Source organism: Diadema antillarum, unplaced genomic scaffold (assembly GCF_040938485.1).
Source record: "Diadema antillarum isolate AM-2024a unplaced genomic scaffold, OU_Dant_1.0 scf00000167, whole genome shotgun sequence".
NCBI classification, from domain to species: domain Eukaryota; kingdom Metazoa; phylum Echinodermata; class Echinoidea; order Diadematoida; family Diadematidae; genus Diadema; species Diadema antillarum.
This window is the reverse complement of record NW_027271056.1, coordinates 4,227,253-4,247,233: the sequence shown is the minus strand read 5'-3', so window position 1 is coordinate 4,247,233 and position 19,981 is coordinate 4,227,253. Positions and strand designations below refer to the sequence as shown.

The following is a 19,981-nucleotide window of genomic DNA, read 5'->3' as shown; positions in this document are numbered from 1 at the left end:
CAACATTGTGCTCTCCATAGCTGATAATTATGAAGTAGTTACTCTCCAAAGTTGAATTACCTTTCTTGATATGCACTGTAGTAATGAATGGTTAAAAATGATATTGTTTTGAAGCCACTGATCTCCATGTAACCTTCATAGAGATCAGCATTTGAAGCACAGATGGGGAATCTCCATTACAATTAACTGTATATAAACAAAAAAGTCAATAAAATGTAGAATAAGATCGCTTAGAACAGAGCAAACATCATCCTCAAACCATGGAGCTACATGCTCATACTATATTTTCTCTTTATCTGAAGAGGAAATATGTTTTTGATGTTTTGTGCATGTTTCTCAAGAAATCTTGATTGTTAGTAGGTTGTTTGTTTGTTTTTTGTATCTTGTTATCTGGTTCACTTGCAGGTCTTCCTACAATTACTAGTAGAGCCTATCCATCTGAATGAAGTACAAGGTGTACAAGCAAAAAACAGTGTGTAATCCATACCCCTCCCTTCCCCTCCCCAAGATGTCATTGTCACTGTTTGATGTTGCAACAGCTGTTTTGATTGTTCAAGAGGTCTGCTCTTATTCTTACATATATATATATTTTTTTAATAGGACATAATATATAAAAGAATCCTTTATGTTTAAACAATACCGTAATTGCGGTTAACATGTTTTTTTAACAACGGAGTTTGTAACTTATCAAATTTAAAAGTAGTTTTAATACACACACACATAATATAAAGGGATTTTAACATCAAATTGGGTAAGATTGACTAAAGGAGTTGAATTAGGTTGGTTTAGTCATCAGTTCATACATGTGCAAACCACCAAAAATATCATCATCTTGATGTTTGTGTGTGTGTGTGTGTGTGTGTGTGTGTAAAGTGTGACAAAATCAAAGGACAAGTCCATCATCATGTACATAAGGATTGAGAGAATGCAGCAATATTAGTAGAATACATCAGTAAAAGTTTGAGGAAAATCGGACAATCCGTTCAAAAGTTATGAATTTTTAAAGTATCTGTGCAGTCACTGCTGGGTGAGAAGACTACTACAGTGTATGACGTCACATGTGTACAACGATATAAGGAAAATAAAAAGAGAATTTCACAAAACTTGACTTTTTGATTAAAGTGCACACTTCTTTGACTTGATACTGACGTATATTAAGGGTAATATTATTCCCCCTGCCTTCTGAAAGAGAGAAGTCGAGTGTTCTTTTGTTGTGCGAGAAAAATGGAAAAATGTTGATTTTTTTTTTATTCTTTCTTTATATCGTTGTACTCATGTGACATCACAAGCTAAAGTAGTCTTTTCATCCAGCCGAGACTGAGCAGAAACTTCACAAATTCATAACTTTTGAACAGATCATCCGTTTTTCCTCAAACTCTCACTGATGTCTTCTACTATTAATGCTGCATTCACTCAACCCACATGTCTATGAAGGTGAACTTGTCCTTTAATACTGAATGTATGCATCTCACAAGGAAGAACAAAGATCAATGACAAATGTGGCACACATACTTGCACACACACACACAGGCACACATATCATGCAGCCGCTAAGTACAGTATATGCTGTTAATGTTGCATGAAAGTAATAAGTAGACACATACAATGTACACCTCTACCCGTGAAACATGGTGCCACACTGCTGAAACAAGCCAATAGACTGCATTTTCATTGACCATGAACTACCTAGAATTTAAACACAAAATACTACTAAAGATTCTAACTTTGAATGCAAGAAACTCTAATTGGCTGTTTAAACATGGATTTATATTTCATACATATTTGACAACATAATCCCACATATCAAGTGATTGCACCTAATCAATTCATAACAATTCATTTGCTGCTATAATATTAACATGAAATAGTACAATTTGTACTTTGAGTAGGCCTATATAAAAGCAATATCAAGATATCACATACATTTCTGTGAATTGGTGACAAGGCAAGATTACAATGGCCATGATAGTAAAAAATTCAGGCAGTGTCTTAAAATCCTGGCTTTAACTTGTGTGGCTTCTGTCATACACACAATCACATTTTTTTTTTTCCAGATTCCAATAGGCAGACCACTATTTAAACAAGCTAAAGCAGTTATAAGCATATTGGTATATATATTCTCAATAATAGTTGCGATCAAACTCAAAATGGTTGTCATTGTTGCAAATTGATAGTTTTCCTTATCATAAAGAAATTTGGAACACGTTCAAAATTTTCTCAGAAAACCTACAATTTGCTTCATTCGCAAACACTCTTTTGAAAGGTTAACAGAATATTTCTGACACAAAAATACACCATACTTTCTTTGTTAAGCCAGGAAGAACACTAATTCAAATCAAAGCGTTTTTGATAACATTTTCGTGTATTGTTTAGCAAGGGCCCTCACTTTTCAATATTCTGATGCTGTTCCATCGTGGCCCTCAGAAAGAGAAATGAACTTGCAGCACTTCTTGATTGCATTCTGTATCTGAGGCAGTATAATCATTGTATGCATGCAACAATATTGAATTCAGAAAATTTCACAAAGAGTGGACCGTAAACTGCATTCAATAGCAGTTTCTGATTTTAAAATAGCCCATGATTTTGCCCACTGTTTAGTTTGATTACAAATAAACAAATAAATAAATAAATCATTGCTACATTCAAACAAATTCATCTTTGTCTTTCTTTGTTTTTAGGCCTGATCTCATAATAAAAAGGAACTTCGAATTCCCATAGGTTAACACACAATGTTACCTTGGACTAGACAATTTCTCATTGTATCCAATCTCATCATTAACAGGATTCCCTTGTTAATGTATATTAACTCATTGTCGGTCAGAAAAAAAGAATGAATAAAGCTTTATCTCCATTTTCCTGTTGAACATTGTTGATAGACACTTGATGTAGCTCAGAGGGGAATCGGGGAAGCAAAACATTGAGATATTGGCAATCACACATTAAAATGCATAACACATCACATCATCCGATCATGGAATTGCACTGCATGCTTGCATTTCAATGTGATGTACGGTGCACTCCCGTTACAACGAACACGGTTATAACGAAATTTCGTTATAACGAAGTAAATCTTCTGGTCCCAAAATTATCACCATTAAAGTCTATGGTACAAATTCGCTTATAACGAACACGGTTATAGCGAAATTTCCATTATAACGAAGTCTTTTCCGAGCGTCACAGACAAAGAAAAACAAAAGAAATGTGCTCCGTTATAGCAAAATGCGAATTGCTTTCGAAAATACGTAGTGGAACGAGCATTTATAGCGTCTCTGCATGGGTGAATGCTTCACACCACTGTGTGTTCGCTCCTCGTGTCACGCACAGTTTCTGAGGGGAACTTGCTTTTATTATTGTAATACAGTTATCCCATCACATTTCACATAGCTTTCCAGTGTATGATGAGTATTCAGCAAACAGAATATGATATACTTGTATATAAGTTGTCTCCTTGTTTTCGTTATATATTGTATTTGTTCGGTTATAACGAAATTTTGTTATAACGAAAGAAAACTGCCGGTCCCAAGCATTTCGTTATAACGGGAGTGCACTGTACACTTTATGAGAGTTTCTTGGATTTTGCCACACAGACTTTTAGATATCTTGCATAACAGAAATCTAATTCTGGCTGGTGTATGTGCTGAATTTTCTTCTCCTGAATTCCCAGAATTCATGTACATGTGAGAAAAATGAATATGCACCATGTTAACAATTAATCCATGAGCCCATCTTGTTCTTTATCATTTAAATTGTGCTGTTCAATAAAAACCACTCATATATGACTGTAATTGAAAAACTGTGTCTTCAACAAATGCCTGCACAAAAAAAAGTTATTATGTCATAGAATCTACATGTATTAGAATCAAGTAGATGCTTTCCAGCTATGTTATTCCAAATTTTGAAGTCTTTTTGTCAGGACTGGTCTGAAATCAGGCAGGTTTTCAAAGAATATTGCTCCTTGGTGAAAGTAAATTTAAGCATTGATTTACAACAAAAAAAATCCAACAGAATTTGGAATGATACAAACATGTTTAGATTAAAAACTCCTGAGGCTTTCTGATGACAAAATTAATCTGGATATAGTTGAAACACATTTGTGGAAGATATCAAATCACAAGTTTGAAGCCGGTTTGTGCCACAAGAATCGCCTGGGTCTTGCTCGTTTCAAAGGTTTCCTGTTTGAGTCAGCATACCATTCCCCTTTACACCTGGAAACAACACGCTCCTCAACCTTCACCAAAAACCACAACAAGCAGGAATCATCTTGATCCTCCCAACATACAATGTCGATGTTATCCCCTACTTTCATCTCTCCTACGTACTCTACTGCAAACGTCTTGACCAGGTAGTAGGCCATGTCTGTGCTGAAACCTGAGAAGACGTTCCCTTCCATGGCAGCTACACTTGCACAGTCCATACAATACTTGAAGCTCAGCGATTGGTTGACGTGCTGATTGCTGTCTGTGTCACTCGGGAAAGCCGTGGTTGAAATGGTATAGGTGAACTCTCTCCCGGGAATCACTGCAGGAAAGTCGAACTGTGGATGCCCAGATCTGGTCGCTGTTTTCTGGTAGGCGGTGGCGACCTCCTGAGGCAGTGGGACTGGACGGCGTGTGGTCCTGTCCACCCGCACAGCCTGGCACACACTCCTACCAAGTTCTATCCCAGTGTTGTGGCAGATGATGGCATTGTCCATGCATAAAGAAGTCTTTCCAACATAACTGACCCTTACAGGCATATCCCAAACTGTAGTCACATCGGCCATAGAATGGAAAGTTTCAGATAGGTCTATCTGCTGGAATCGTACAAATAATCCTATTCTAGAATCTATTTGTATGCCATCCTTCAGTCCCTGAAACAAAGCCGCTGACCGTCCACTTTCGAAGGCCTTTGCAATTCTCCACAGGTCAATAGTGCCTGAAGGTGAAAAACATCAAAAGAATGTTAGTTTCTGTGTGAAGACAGTAGGCTTACAGTCTGACCTCAGTTATCCGACCATCACTTATCTGGATGGATCTCTCTATTATCCAGAAGTGGGCTGGCTTATCCTGGCTAGCCAATTCTCTTCATGTTTTTATGCATTTTCAATGCCATTATCCCTACTAATCATGGACTTTATATTCCTGTAGACAATCTGTCAGTGAACCTGTAAAATTTGTGCAGATAGTAAGTTCAGTCAAACATTTGAAGCAGTTACGAATATGTTGGGTGTATAAACCACAAAATTCAATTCATCATCAGAATGTAAAATTGCAAATTACAAATACACAGAAATATATTGTATACATTATTCGATCATGAAGAAAATTACTTGAGCTCACACAGCAATTAATCCCGACTAAACTTGCTTTCAAACATATTTTACAACAGGCTAAAATATCAGCAAAACATGATTTAAATGTCAGCATATGTGACCGTGCATCACAAAACCAAGTTGCAAATGCTGATTTTGTTTGAGGACTCAAATTAGGTGAGATGGGTCAACATAGTCAATCTTGAGTACTTCATATTTTCTGAAAGAGCAACAATTTTTGTACATTGTGTTAGTTGTGGATCCTAAAACAAATGAGAAATTGTGTTTTTAGCAGTTTTTTTCCAGAACACCTTTTTTGTAGAATAGTGTGATTAGGTGTGTCTTAGAGTCCCCTTTTCATTTCTCAAAAACCCTTTGCACTCTCCATGTTCAATTCTAATAACTTTTGACAGGATGATGCTACTGCTTTAAAAGTTATTGTTAGTCATAGATAAAATGTGTTAATAGATCCCAATCAATTTCAGATCAATCTGATGATCCCTTCATTGTTGTTGCTGCAGAGTTTTACATCCTGTTTTTTTGTTGTTTTTTTTAGCATGGCTCGGTAAAATTAATTGCTTGAGCAGACCCTATATACTTTAGAGCCCCTATTCTCTGTGAACACTTTTCTAGAGTACTAGTAGCCTGTTTGTTTTCTTTTAATATCTAGATAGGTTAGGAGAGTCAATTTGAATTGAGTTATTTCTTTACATTATTTTAAAGCTTAAAGTCTTTTTTTTTTTCAGAATCTGTCCTTTAAAAATATCTAATGTCTGGTGACTATTTGTAGGTTTTGTGAAGCAGGGTCACATATAAGTAGGTATGTAGTTTGAGTCAGACTGATATCTAGACTTTATGGCTTTGACAGATAGTATCAGATCTATCAAGTGGGTAATGTTACAGCAAATGAGGAGAGTTAGGGAAGGTTAGATATTCCATTACATCTAGACAGTACAAATTATTAGAAATATCGAGACTTTACCTTGGTGGAAAAGTCTCATATTTGAATACACTGCACTCCTGTTATAACAAACACAGTTATAACAAAATAGTGAAAATTCAGGCTGCAACAGTATCCAGTTTATGTTTTTTGTTTGTTCAGTTATAATGACATTTTGATATAACAAAAGAAAACCGCTTGTCTCAAGGACTTTGTTATAACAGGAGTCCACTGTAGGCCTATCTGATATGGACGTGATATCAAAACCCAAAGGGCCTACTATTAAAGAAAGACTCACTTGCTTTGTTGAAATCTCCGTAGGAAAATTTCTGGCATTTAAGGCCCAAATTAATCTGCTGCACCTCTTCTGTCGTCTTACTCTTTGTTCTTTCCTGCATGATGTCTCCAAATTGATGTCAACTTCTGATAGTCCTGCTGTTTTCTTTTTTCCATTAAATAAAGGCCATGCACTTTAGAATACAACTATCCTGAAACAGAAAATAATATAAAAGTACAGAACAGGCAAAAACTTCAGATTTTGTGCAATATACCGGTATCATGTTGAATGAAATCATGGTAACTTTGACTGATCCTTCAGATTACCAATAGAATTAGAAACTGACCAATTTTATGAAACCATTACTATTGCCATTGTACAGTCAGAGGAAGTGGTTCATCACTAGCAGAAATTTCAGTTGGAGAAGTTTCTGCTAGTGGTGTAAGTATTACCACAGTTAACTGAAGATTCTAAATGTACAGTTGGCTGTTGAGACAGGACAGAGCCTCTACCCCAATCTAAACTAGATTCTTCTAGTACGGTACCGGTAACAACTACATGTATAAACTCCTTCACAAGTTGCATCATTCATAAGTTGCCAGACTCTTTCACAAGTTGCATCATTATGGCATCAGTGACAACACCCACAAATGGATCACCGACTTCCTTCACAACCGGAGCCAACAAGTAATCCTTGAAGGGTCAACATCAGGTGCTGCTAAGGTCACCTCTGGTGAGTGGTGTACCTCAAGGTAGTGTGTTAGGCCCGCTCCTCTTTCTCCTGTTCATTAATGACCTGCCCGAGTATGTCTCGCTCGGTGGCACCGTCAGGCTCTTCGCTGATGACTGCATGCTTTATCGAAGAATCAACTCAGAGGCAGACTCAAAACACCTGCAAGAGGATCTGGACGCCCTGCAAAAATGGGAGAGTGACTGGCTTATGGAATTCAACCCCCTCAAGTGCCAAGTCCTCACCATCACAAACAAGAGGAAACCTGTCCAGTGGTCCTACAACAGCCATGGCCAGATCCTGGCAAAAGCAGAAACAGCCAAATATCTCGGAATCCATCTCAAGAACAACATGAACTGGACTCCCCACATAAAAGCTGTCACCAAGAAAGCAAGTAGCATCAGTGCATTCTTGCAACGAAACATCAGACCTTGCCCTCGAAAAACCAAAATGTTGTGTTACTTGGCATTAGTTCGTCCCATCCCGGAATATGCCAGCACAGTTTGGGGCCCCCATACCCAGGAAAATATCCAGAGGCTGGAAATGGTTCAACGTCGCGCGATATGCCCGCTTTGTCGTAGGAGACTATCACAGGACAAGTAGCGTGACAACGATGTTGCACCAACTCCAGTGGCCATCTCTTGGAGAACGCCGAGCTCAGCTCAAGATGATGGTGATGTATCGCATCCTCAACCAACTCACAGATATCCCTCATACCAATCTACTTCCGGTAACAACATCAAACCGTTGACACTCTCAACAGCTTTCAAGTACCCTTTTGCAAGAACCCTCCCTACTCTACCAGAAATCGTTCTTTCCTGACTCCATAAGGCTGTGGAACTCTCTGCCAGAAGCCATCATCAAATGTATGTACCTCTGCTGACAGTTTCAGGCAGGAGGTACAGAAACTCCAGCTCCGAAGAGGAATGCTGTTTTTTAGCTGCACTTACTTAGTTATCATGTATAGGTCTAGACCTAGTTATTTTATATGGCACTGTACATACACCACACCAGACCCGCCAAACAGCGCGAAAATACACCAGACAGTGGACTGCACTTACTCGGAAGAAGAAAAAATTAGTAGGCATACGTCTATAGAAACGTCTGTGTTCATCATTCCAACGTTGCACTGGAAGTACTGGAACCAGGAAGAATGCAGAAGTATGCATAGGGCCTACTCCATACCTAGTCCCGACCAGACGCTGTTACAGCGACTGGGTTGTGTATACATGTACAATGTAGTTAACTCCATACAGGAACCTCAAAATTTTTGACACATTCCCCCCCCCCCCCTCCCCCCCCCCTCCCCCCTCCCCCCCCCCCCCCCCCCTTAAAAGTATCAAGGCATCATTTCTTCCCAAATATTACTTTTAAAAATCTTTATAATAATAACTGATATAAAGGCCAAAAGCATGGCTACTACCTCGTCCTCTTCCTCGTGATCTCGGTGGTCTCCAACTTGTGGACTTTTACCAGTCCGATGTCCAACCGATCCGCCTAGCCAACGATCGCTTTGGGAGAACTACACGATCGCTGCATGCATGCCCGCGTACCCGGCGGGCGGGGCGTACGTTAACTTGGGGTCGTCGCGTGGTGGCCGGTGCAGTTATCCCTGCCCTGCCCTGGCCCTGGCCCTCGGTATCAACATTGCACGGTCGGCTCTTATATCGGGAAACGTCGAGTCGCCGGAGCGGGCCGGGGTACCGGCCGGGTCCGGGTCGGCGCAGCGCCCGGGCCTCGACCGCTAAACTGCTCTGTGGCTGGCTTGCTCGACTCTTCAGTTGATATGGATGTGACATTTTTAGGAACCGCATCGGCGCATCCATCTCCATCTCGTGGTGTATCAGGCACCATTTTGCGAAGTGGTAAGTGCCATCAATATTTGAAGAGTTCACGTCCATTGCGCAAAAAACAATCTCAACCAAAACGCTGAGCTGAGATCTGTGATCAAGTGCACGTTTAGGGCGCGTTACATTTTGTCACAGTCCTATTCTATCATATTTGTGTAGTGTAATGTCAGAACACTCCTTTCATTTTGTTTTCCTTGTTTCTAACTTTGATTCAGTATTCCTTCACTCGTAAATAGTTTTTTAAAGGATTCAATGCCGTGAAAAGACAAACTAAAAAGCTACCAATTACATTGACCGAAAGATCGGTCTGTATCTGTCCGTCGGGGAATGTTCCGCGGAGACTGCGTCTGGCTTCACGGATCCCCTCCGTGTCTACGGAGGTCAGTGTAAAGGCTGCTTTCACATACTAGAAGTATACTATTCGGGTATTCGGGCTCGTTTTTCGAGGGCACGCGAATATAGCTTGAATCGAACGATAGGATTTCCTCACACCGGTTCACATAGGAGGGCACTATTCGAAAGTACCGAATAGCTGCGAAAAGTACAGTATAGCAAAGTCATTGAAGTGGGAATCGAACTTGTTCGACTTTCTTGCAGCGTACTGTATACCGTCTCTTGTTTATGAAATAATGACACTTTTGGTCTGGATTTGCCCTTTAGCAAAAATAAGCATGTAGACTGACATTTTGATGCAGTTTAGAAATTGTTAATAAGATTTGCTGGGATGTAGGAGGAAGAAATCCTCACTGCATGGGATATTGAGTTAACGGTGCGGGTGATGGTGTATTCGGTGCCCGAATAGCGAATAGCGAATACCGAATACCGAATACCGAATACTTCTATGTGAACGCAGCCTAATGGCAAAATATAAAAGAGTCCTCCGGACAGACGGATCTTTCTGTCTACCAATTACAGGGCTGCCAACGTTGGAAACTAGTTGAGAGTCGAGTGAGACTCCCACATACTACTATATTTTTAGGCCAATATGCTTCCCTAACTTAGTTTATAGCATAATATTTAATAAAGATATAATATAATAAGGTAGCCCAACCAGACGCTGTGTACGCTGTGCGAATGTCGCTACCTACAGCGACTGGGCTGTGTATAGTTAATAAATGAAGGAGTCAAAATGAGTGAGATCAATAGATATGAATGCAAATGAAATAAAGTTTTAGAGTGAGAAAGGACCAAAATGAGTGAATCTCACTCTCAATGAGTGAGAGTTGGCAGCCCTGACTGAAGTGCGTGACTGACCAAATAAAGCAGTGCGGACCTTGATATCCCCAACTACACAAGTCATACAAAACACGGCTGGCCCCACGTTTTAAATGTGTGTGTGTTTATGGGGGGGGGGGGATGGGGGTCAGTTTTTTTATCCCAGGTGAGGCCACTTTCCAAGGTTTCATCAGCTAACAAGCAAAATAGAAAAAAAAAAAAAATGGCCTTCACGGCCTCAGCCCAACTTCTGATCTGCTGCCACTTCAGGGTTTCATCAGCCAACAAGCAAGCAAGCGAGCAAGAAGAAGAAGAAGAAAAAAACCATACAATTCTACAACTCGCAATCTGCAAAAGCTTACTCTTTAACAGTAACAGTTTGAATTCTATTTCTTCTTTTGCCACTTTTGGGGTAAATAAAAAAATGTTGGGGGAGGGGACAAAAGGGTTACAGCCAATGTATTCCTATGTATTGTGGGAAAAAAAAGAAAGGAAAAGGAAGTGCCCCGGCCCTGCAGATCGATCTTTTGGTCAATATAAATAATCTTCTACACCGAACCTAGCTAGGACGGTCTAGAACTTGAAGTGTTGATGATATGAAAAGATTCTTTATGAGATGTACTGTACGAGCTGAAATTTTCGCGTACCTGGTACAGATATTTACGCGAATTGCTACTTGGAGGACATTTTTGCATGTTGTTAATTTCGCGGTTGCGAGGGTCTAACTGGAAAGTCTGAACTTACTTATTCGCGCATTGTTATTTTCGCGTGTTATTTTTGCGGTTCAAAGGCAATTCGAGAAATTTGCGCAAATTTCAGCTTGTACAGTATTTGCACTAGAATTTTAGTAGCTAGTATTTCTTTTCTTTGGACAGATCAAGGGGTGTGGCTAGTGGACTGTGGGGAAGGCACACAGATCCAGCTTATGCGGAGCAAAGTCAAACCAGGGAGGCTCTGCAAGATTTTCATCACTCATCTCCATGGAGACCATTCCTTTGGACTGCCTGGACTGCTGTGCACACTCAGCTCAGCCTATGTAGACCCAGAGGAGGGCAGGCGAAGGACAATTGATATATATGGGCCACAGGTTTGTATTAGAGTTATTCATTAGTTTGAATAAATCAGTAGGGCCTACCGGTAGATTTCTGGATGAGATTTCATTGTTTGTTTTTTCTCCAAAGCGTTTGGTTTGTAACGGTATTGGAGTTTTTCAGTTTGAATAAATCAGTAAGTTTCGGTATAGGATTTCGTTGTTTGTTTTTCTCCAAAGCATTTCACTTGTGGTTGATGATCATTCTTCAGAAACAGAGCTGTCTGATAGCAATGATTAATTCAATAGTGTAGTGTCCAAACTTTTAGATGTATATCCTCCCCTCTGTAACTACACATGTATCACCCATCTATACACCAATGCTTCAGCCCATATTCATAATACACACACATACAAAAACATCAGGCTCTCCCTGCCTATCACATACACTCTACTCTTATATCTGCATCTATAATCCAAAGGGACATGACATGATACAGCTTTACATGTTCCTGCTCTTTCTCTTCTCACTGATTGGCCTTTACAGAACTAGAAACCTATTATAAAACTCACTCAAGCATAGATAACCATTAACATAATATGAATATTTGGTTATCAGTCTTTGTTTTCATATTTGCTTGTACAAATTTGTTGTTGTTGTGATAAATGAGTGGAAACAACAGTACGTGTGACATCATCTCGAAAGTTTGTTCTTCCTTATATTTGTAAATCCAAAAATGAGATTGGGTTCATTGTTATGAAAGTCCAAAAATGATAGGAATCTTTGTTTGCATCTTTGCACTCTCAGAGTGTTTTTCTAGTTGGAAAATGAAATTAGGTTCCTTAATCCAAAAAAGAAAAAAAAAGTAAGTATACAAACAATCCTTAGGATTACAAACTTATTGTTTTTGGTTTAAAGAATCTTCAAAATAATTAACCAGTACATGTCATTTTGGGATTAACGACCCTTCAGAATAACAAATCTCGGAAGTAGCGAATTTTTGGAATAATGAGCTTTAGGAATAACAAACCTTTAGAATAAAGAACTGCAGCCAATTCCAGAAACCATTATCTTTCATATGTGTTTTCATACTGAAGCTTGAAAGTACAGACAACTTTATGATCTCTCTTAAATATGAAATTAACACAAAATTAATGAGATAGCATCGTATTCATCATTGCTTTTCAGCTAATGATGAGTATTCAGTAAACAAAATGCAGGGTACGCATGGTTTGCATGTTTTCATCATTATACCTTACTGCATTTGTTTGGTTACAATGAAATTTTGTTATTACAAAAGAAAACTGCTGGTCGTGAGGACTTCATTATAGTGGGCCACTGTGTTGTACATCCTGAAAACCAGTTCGAGAAGTAGAATAGATTTGAGATACATTTATGGCCCTAGTGTTGAGCATAATGGGGCCACTATTATTGTATCAGGGCCCTGTTTTATGAAGAGTTAAAATTGATTATATAGTTGATTTCAACTGTAAGTCTATGGCAGCCTGTGTAGTAAGGACATTTAAAATCGATTTTATCTTTTGATAAAATGGGGCCCTGGTGATTATTACCAAACTGTAGATAAAATAGTGTTTATTTATCTTTAATTCAAGGTTTACTAATACCTTCTTTTCTTACTCAAATGATAATGTGTTCCATTAAACCTTTAGCTACTAAGAGACGACAGCTGCTAAGAGACAATAATAAACTATGGTGGTATATACATTTGTACTTCCTTATTTCTCACTAGTTTTATACAATCTCCATTGACTGGTCAGTGGAAAAAAGCAAATATATTTGTACGTTTATAGTAATAGATATTACTTCAATGTACAAGGTTTTCTGCCTTTGAAACAATGTGTAAAGTCTTGAAAAAAGATTCATGGCATATGATTGACATTCCTGTACAATATGTATCTCTTTTCTTTCTTTTTTTTTTGTTGTTCATTTTGTTAAACAGGGATTGAGGAAGTACATTCGTGTGAGCCTTGAACTGTCTCGTTCAGAGTTGACATATTCATACACTGTTCATGAATTGAGAGTTGCCGACACAGAGTGGCCTGCAGACTGGGAAGTAAGACAAAGTTTCTAAAGTATTCTAGTACATTTTAATGTGACCTATCACTACATTTCCCTGAATACTTAAAATGAGACATTTTAGCTTAGAAAACTGAAATTGGGTGATTTTACTGAGACATTTTGTATTTGAAAACTAATACAAGTACTTTAATGCTGTAATCTACCCAATACATGCATGATCTGCATCTAAGCTTCAAAGCTGATTTTTCTCAAGTACTGTTGTCTTATAGCCAGCTTCCTTACCATTTCTGTGATAGGTTTCTGAAGAGAATGCTGGTATCACCAGAGAACAAGTATAGAAATCTAGAAATGTGATCATATGAAGATCAGAAAATCGTTGTTCAGCAACTTTATCAGATTTTTTGTAGTGATGCATCACATATCCTTTCTTCAAGAGTTAGGATAGTAAGGCTACTTCTTGACAAACATTTCCCTTTTAAGAAGAAGTACTGTTAGTAGTGTCACCAATTTTTGCTTTCTTTCATCAACAGTATTCAGTTGAAATTACTGTCGGTACTAGCAAATTATATGGCTAGTTATTCACCCATAAATTTGAACCAAACTTCAATGAAGAATTGGAATTTTCGAACGAAGCAATTAGTTGTATAGATTATGCAATGGGAGAGCAAAATAATGATATGTACAGTGTACATAGTGAATAAATGTATACTGTAAGTGTGTATGTTAGTTACTGATGAACTGACTGCTTTCTGGATTGAACGTGGGGTATTGCATACCGTAACAGAAACCATTTTGTGTGTGTCATGTATAAAACCGTGTTCAGAAAGTTTCTAATTAAATATTGGAATTGTCACACCATGATATGCTCCGTACTCTCTATTTGAATTACATCTACATAATCTAAGCACACAAAAAGACTTCATCTACTACTGAAAGGCATTCCATATACTGAAAGTTAATCACAGTTAAATAACGAGTTTAATCTTGGGAATAAGTCACAAGATTAGTAACAATATGGACCTTTATAAAATTTGACTTCTGTAAAAATCTATATCACAACTTCAGAAATTTTACAACTTTTGGGGCTTCAACCTTCCATGTATGAAACTTATGATATTGACAATGAAATAGAAATTGAAAGCTGAAACTTCACCCCACAGCTTATCCAACTGCTTGAAGTCTGTTTTTCTTTTCTTTCCTTTGTTTTGTGTGGCAACGCTAAATGTAGTCCTGGCACCCTTCCCATAATGCAGAGGAGACACTTCATCCAAATGAGCAGCAGGGACAAGATATTTCCATGAATGAGGGAACCAGCACCTACCATCTGTAAGTCAATTATTCCTCATGCAATCCCCACAGAAGAGAAAAGTTGTTTGGCATTACTCACTTACTAAATGAGTTGACCTGTGCTTTTCAAATTTTCATTTTATATGTATGTCTATGATACATATGCATTTTTTTTTTTTGTATTCTTGTATGCTATGTACAGTACATGCATATATTTGACCGTGCATCACAAAACCAACAAAAAGTCACACCACTTGATTTAACTTGAGGAATCAAAAAGGTGAAACAAGTCTGCCAAGTCAATCTTGAATTTTTCATACTTTATGATAGAGCTATTCTTCTTCTACATTATTCTTAAATTTGGGATCATAAATCAAATGGGAAAAATGTGTTTTTAGCATTTTTCTACAACCCTTTTTTTGTAGAGTAGTGTGATTAGGTATGTCTCAGAGGCCCCCTTTTATTTCTTAAAAGTCCTTTACACACTCTTCACTTTCAACTCCAATTACTTTTGAAAGGATGATGATACTCCTTTGAAAGTTAGCATTTATCATGGAAAGAATGTGTTAACCAGTTGAGGACGAGTCCCGAGTATACTCGGTCAAGGGTCTATGGGAAATGTGTGTTGTAGCAAAATCAAACCATCTTCAACGGGTAATAGAGCACACTCAATTTCAGCTTAATCACATTATCCTTTCATTGTCGTTAATAAGGTGGTTTACATCCTGTTTTTTGTCCTGTTCATTGCACAGCGAGCATGACTTGGTAAAGATTAAAAGCACTTGAATAGACCCTGTACTTCAGAACCTCTTTTCTCCATTCACACTTTTCCAGAGGATGTGCTTTCTTTCTAATATTTAGATAGGTTAGGAGAGTCCATTTGAAATGAGTTATACATCATTTTAAAGCTTAGATTCTGCTATTTCAGGGGCTGCCCTTAACTAAAAATCCATGTCTGGCGACTTTCTGTTGGTTTTGTGATGAGGGTCACATTTGTGTCAATGTATATCATGTCTGTGTATGTTTATGTGTATGTGTATGTGTTCACATATATCAGGGCTTAACAGTTACTTTTATATATGGTGGCCCGTTCGGGCCACTACAATCCTTTAATCTGAAAGTTTGGTGGCCCAAAAGAGATACGTAGTGGCCTTAAAATAAAAAATGAACGTAACAGTCCATTTTAACTCTTAGTTGCCCAATCAAGCCACCAAAGAATGACCTTTATGGAATTTTGGTGTCCCGACATCACTTTTTAGTGGCCTCCAAGCCACTGTGAGCCGCATATGTGCATGTGTACTGGTATTGTGTATTATGTTATGTATAAATGTCTAAGTTAGAGAATCCATGGGCAAGCGTGTTCTTTCTGAGTGCCTCTTATTAAACCTATTGCTGTTTTGTCTCTGTAGATTTGAGGATGATCATTTCACTATCTGGGCAGCCCCTCTTCGTCACAGGGTACCAAGCTTTGGTTATGCTTTCCATGAAAAGCCCCAACCAGGCAGGTATCTATGCAGAAATAAAATCATTAAAATAGAATGTACAAATCTGTAAAGTGTTTCTTGTACATGTGTTGTTGAATCATTTTCTTTTTTCTTTCCTTTCAATCTGTATTTTCAATATTCAAAGATAATCTGCTTTAGAATTTTACCAGATCTTTATTACATTGTGTCTTGGGTAGTGTAATTGTATTACTGCATTGGTAAATGAGCAACGGAGAAGAGCACTCAGGTTTGCAAATTGGGGATGAAAATGACACATATAATATTATCAATCACAACACTACAATTCTGCAGCAGAGAAAATACATGGTAATTGTATTGCAGTGCATTGTTTTTCTTAATAATGTGACTTTTAAAGTAAAATTTTACTATTTCACTGAGAAAAAAATTGTACGCCACAACACTTTGCTCACCATGTAACTGTGTGGTTGTCACTGGTTTTCTGCAGGCTAGATCCGTCCATTTTACGGGCAAAAGGTATTCCACCAGGCCCGCTTTACGCAAAGCTCAAGTCAGGCCAAGACATCCAGGCCCCAGATGGGACCACCATCAGACCAGAAGATGCAGTAGGACCCCCTCGACCAGGCAGAAAAATAGGTGTGAGAAATCTGTCTGGACCAGTTATGATTACAAAGTACTAAAAACTATCTATTCTTGCTGCTCCGAGGAGCTTCAAACTCAGTTAAACTGCTTCTCACATTTTGATTCATGTGTTGCTGTGTAGTATAGAGGCAATTACAGGATTAATGCCAGTTATTTCTGCCCTTACCATTGTTACATGTCCGATGGGTTACTACTATATTGCCAATATGAACCACGATCTGAAATACACTTATGCAACCATGTTCTTGTCAAAAAAGTTTGAATGAAGCCTTGAATGATTGACCATTGATGGAGGACAGAAGCTTGGTTGCTAGAAGTCTTGTCTTTCAGATGGGTCAGCTTTCAAGACTCCGCAATTATGTAAACAACTCTCCTGCATAAATATGGAAAATTTGTGTTGAATTGTTGAAGATGACATGGCTAAATATCTTTAAATGCTTTCATTTGTGTTTGAGTGTGCTGTTTTGTTTGAAATCAGTATGATTATGACTGTGTGTTCCATTGATCAGTACAATATCTCTCCAATAAAGAAAGGATATGATAACCTGTGCTTCTATGTTTTTTCCTCTAAAGTCATCCTTGGAGACACCAGCGATTCTTCCTGTATGATTCCCATTGCCATGGAAACAGATCTTCTTGTGCATGAAGCCACATTGGCCAATGAGCATCAGGCTTTGTGTCTAGAAAGAGGTCATTCTACTCCAGGTACGACTGGTGGAATATTCTCTCCTTCAAATCGGTTTTGAGTATTAAACTATATGCAATATATATATTTAAAAATCAAACAAACAAACAGACATTGCAAAAATATCAATGTGACCTTTCAAGTAATTTTGTTCCTTTGATAATCCCTGAAGCATAGTTTTCTTCACTTCAGTATCATATGAAAAGTACAGCATTACTCAAGATTTTTTTTCCATGAGGATTGCTGTGGTTATATATATGTGCAGCATCTATTAATGTGTAGTTGTCATCACAATGTCACTTTTTTTTTTCTTTTTTTTTGTGGTGCTACCTGTGGCTTAAATTTGTATGAACATGTATGTTTTGCATGCTGTATATTTTATTTGTTTATTGTATTGATAGTGTAACAAAGAGAGAGAGAGAGAGAGAGAGAGAGAGAGAGAGAGAGGGGGGGGGAAGAAAGAAAGATCTAAGGAAAATATGTTTTGGATGTATTTATTTGTTATCTAAGTTTGCAAGACTTAAAATGAGAAACTATGATTTGAATAATAACAATACTACTGCTATGTGCTTCTATTAATGATACTAATGATAATAATAGTAATGATAATGACTATGATTTTCAGAAATTATGTTTGTAATTTTAAAGATGATATCAAAATTGATTGCTAAAATTCATCCCCATCACAAATATCATAGTATCGCCGCAGTTTAAAATGCAAGTGCCTTTAATTCTTTTCAAATTCTAGTAAATCTTCTATTTAAAAGCATGGCCATAACAGAATATAAATCAACCGGCTAAATGTGTTCCTTATAGATTCTCACCATTGGCATTTCTATCTATTTCAATAACCATGCCATATATTAGATTGAAGATATATGCACTCACTGTTTATACAAAGTTTTTACAAGCTAAACTCTTATTTGCAGTTTTATTTTTCTCTTCATTTGTCTCACAGCAATGGCAGGAGAGTTTGCAGCGAAAGTAAAGTGTAAGCACCTAGTGCTTAGTCACTTCAGCCAGCGGTATTATACTATATCTCATGAGACGAAGGTAAATTGCCCTATACTCTGTGTATCTGTTTCATCAGTGCATGGGTATAGTCACTATTTATGCAGAGCTTTCATAGGACATTAACAGTGTGCTGGATCATTGCATGTACCAGTACTTGCAATTTGTTGTTATTGTTGTTAATTTTTGGATATCTGTGATATTGTAAAATATAATGCATAATCCTGCTGAGTTATACCAAGCTTGCTTTTAGCATTATCTCTTATAAACACTAGTTCCCATTGTCATTACTAGTATATATTATAGTTTTGGTGTATTTTTTGCAACAAGAGTATGAAGAAAACAATGTTCTAATTTGTTAATTGCTAGGCTGTGTATGTTAATGGTCAAATTTTGTAATTTTGTCCCTGGTATAGTAACACTGAATTATGTTACTGTTTAGTTATGTATTAAACCCATTGACGACGAGTCCCGAGTATACTCGGGCAGGTGCCTATGGGAAATATGTGTTGTAGCAAAATCAGTCCGCCCTCAACAGGTTAATTGAATGAAACTTAATTAAAAAAAAAAAAAAAAATCTCTTGAAAAAAAGGTATGTTTGTGTGTGTTTTACAGATCATTGGCATTATTTCTTTTTATTTTTGTCCCTCACAAGGAAGGAGATGAGTCTGTCCAGAAACTCTTGGACCAGGCCCGGGCAGCATTCCCAGGAGGAAAACTGACGGCAGCAGAGGACTTAATGACCATCCCAGTGCCTGCCATAAGTTGACCCACGCCACTGGGCACAACAGTGAGAGAGACCCCCTAGGGAGTGGAAGTAGAGTAAAAATACACCTTTAACCCATTGAGGACGGGTTGATTTTGCTACAACACGCATTTCCCATAGACACTTGCCTGAGTATTGACCGATTCGGGTTCGTTGAGGGCAGCAGACATTTTATGGGACTGGGCGCAGCCATAGCAGTGTCTCAGCTGACCCTCCTGCTCTCCCCCACTCCTGGGCAACATGTTTATCACACATTTCTAACAAAGGTTCGCGCACTAAGCAAGCATTCGCGCACTCAGTACGAGACGCCCATTGGCTAAAGCAGTTTTTCATTCTGCGCGCGTGCTAATGTAGGGAGAGGGGTGGGGAGTGGGAAGGGGGGGTCGGCTGAGACACCGCGTAATGGCGCTGGCCATGCCAAAAATACACATAGCGCCTCACAGAATCAGTCAATACTTGACTCTTGGCCTCAACGGGTTAAAGACCCGGGAGAGTGGGGATTCATGGAGTAGGAAGGAGGGCCCAATTCCGATATATTCGAGAATCCCCACAACAAACTGTGTACATCTTTATCACTGATCTCTATGTAAGTACACTCACACACAGCCACAGAATCTTGACTTGATTAGACTGTTACCAATGAGCGTATGCTGTGCTACACGTATTTGCTGACCGGTGCTGTTCGTGGTTTTCGTATGCACCCCGATGGTCAGCGAATGAATTGGGCAGCCCACGAATCACAACTCTACCGGGT

The 19,981-nt window shown here is 38.3% G+C and overlaps 2 protein-coding genes across 2 annotated transcripts; one reads left to right on the top strand and one right to left on the bottom strand.

Moving 5' to 3' along the window:
• Positions 1 to 4,108: 4,108 nt before the first annotated feature.
• On the bottom strand, positions 4,109 to 8,738 carry LOC139722622 (uncharacterized). The gene is made up of 3 exons (XM_071633922.1): positions 8,661 to 8,738; positions 6,529 to 6,718; positions 4,109 to 4,914 (listed from the first exon to the last, which is right to left on the bottom strand). The coding sequence occupies exons 2-3, from the start codon at positions 6,626 to 6,628 to the stop codon at positions 4,109 to 4,111; spliced, it is 906 nt and encodes a 301-aa protein (XP_071490023.1). The 5' UTR covers positions 6,629 to 6,718; positions 8,661 to 8,738.
• A 242-nt stretch (positions 8,739 to 8,980) lies between these two features.
• LOC139722554 (zinc phosphodiesterase ELAC protein 1-like) lies at positions 8,981 to 19,380 on the top strand. Its single transcript, XM_071633842.1, has 9 exons — positions 8,981 to 9,102; positions 11,178 to 11,389; positions 13,294 to 13,407; positions 14,602 to 14,699; positions 16,070 to 16,165; positions 16,611 to 16,759; positions 17,339 to 17,470; positions 18,409 to 18,503; positions 19,117 to 19,380. Exons 1-9 carry the CDS (start codon positions 9,024 to 9,026, stop codon positions 19,228 to 19,230), a joined length of 1,089 nt encoding a protein of 362 aa, XP_071489943.1. The 5' UTR covers positions 8,981 to 9,023; the 3' UTR covers positions 19,231 to 19,380.
• The last annotated feature ends 601 nt before the right edge of the window (positions 19,381 to 19,981 follow it).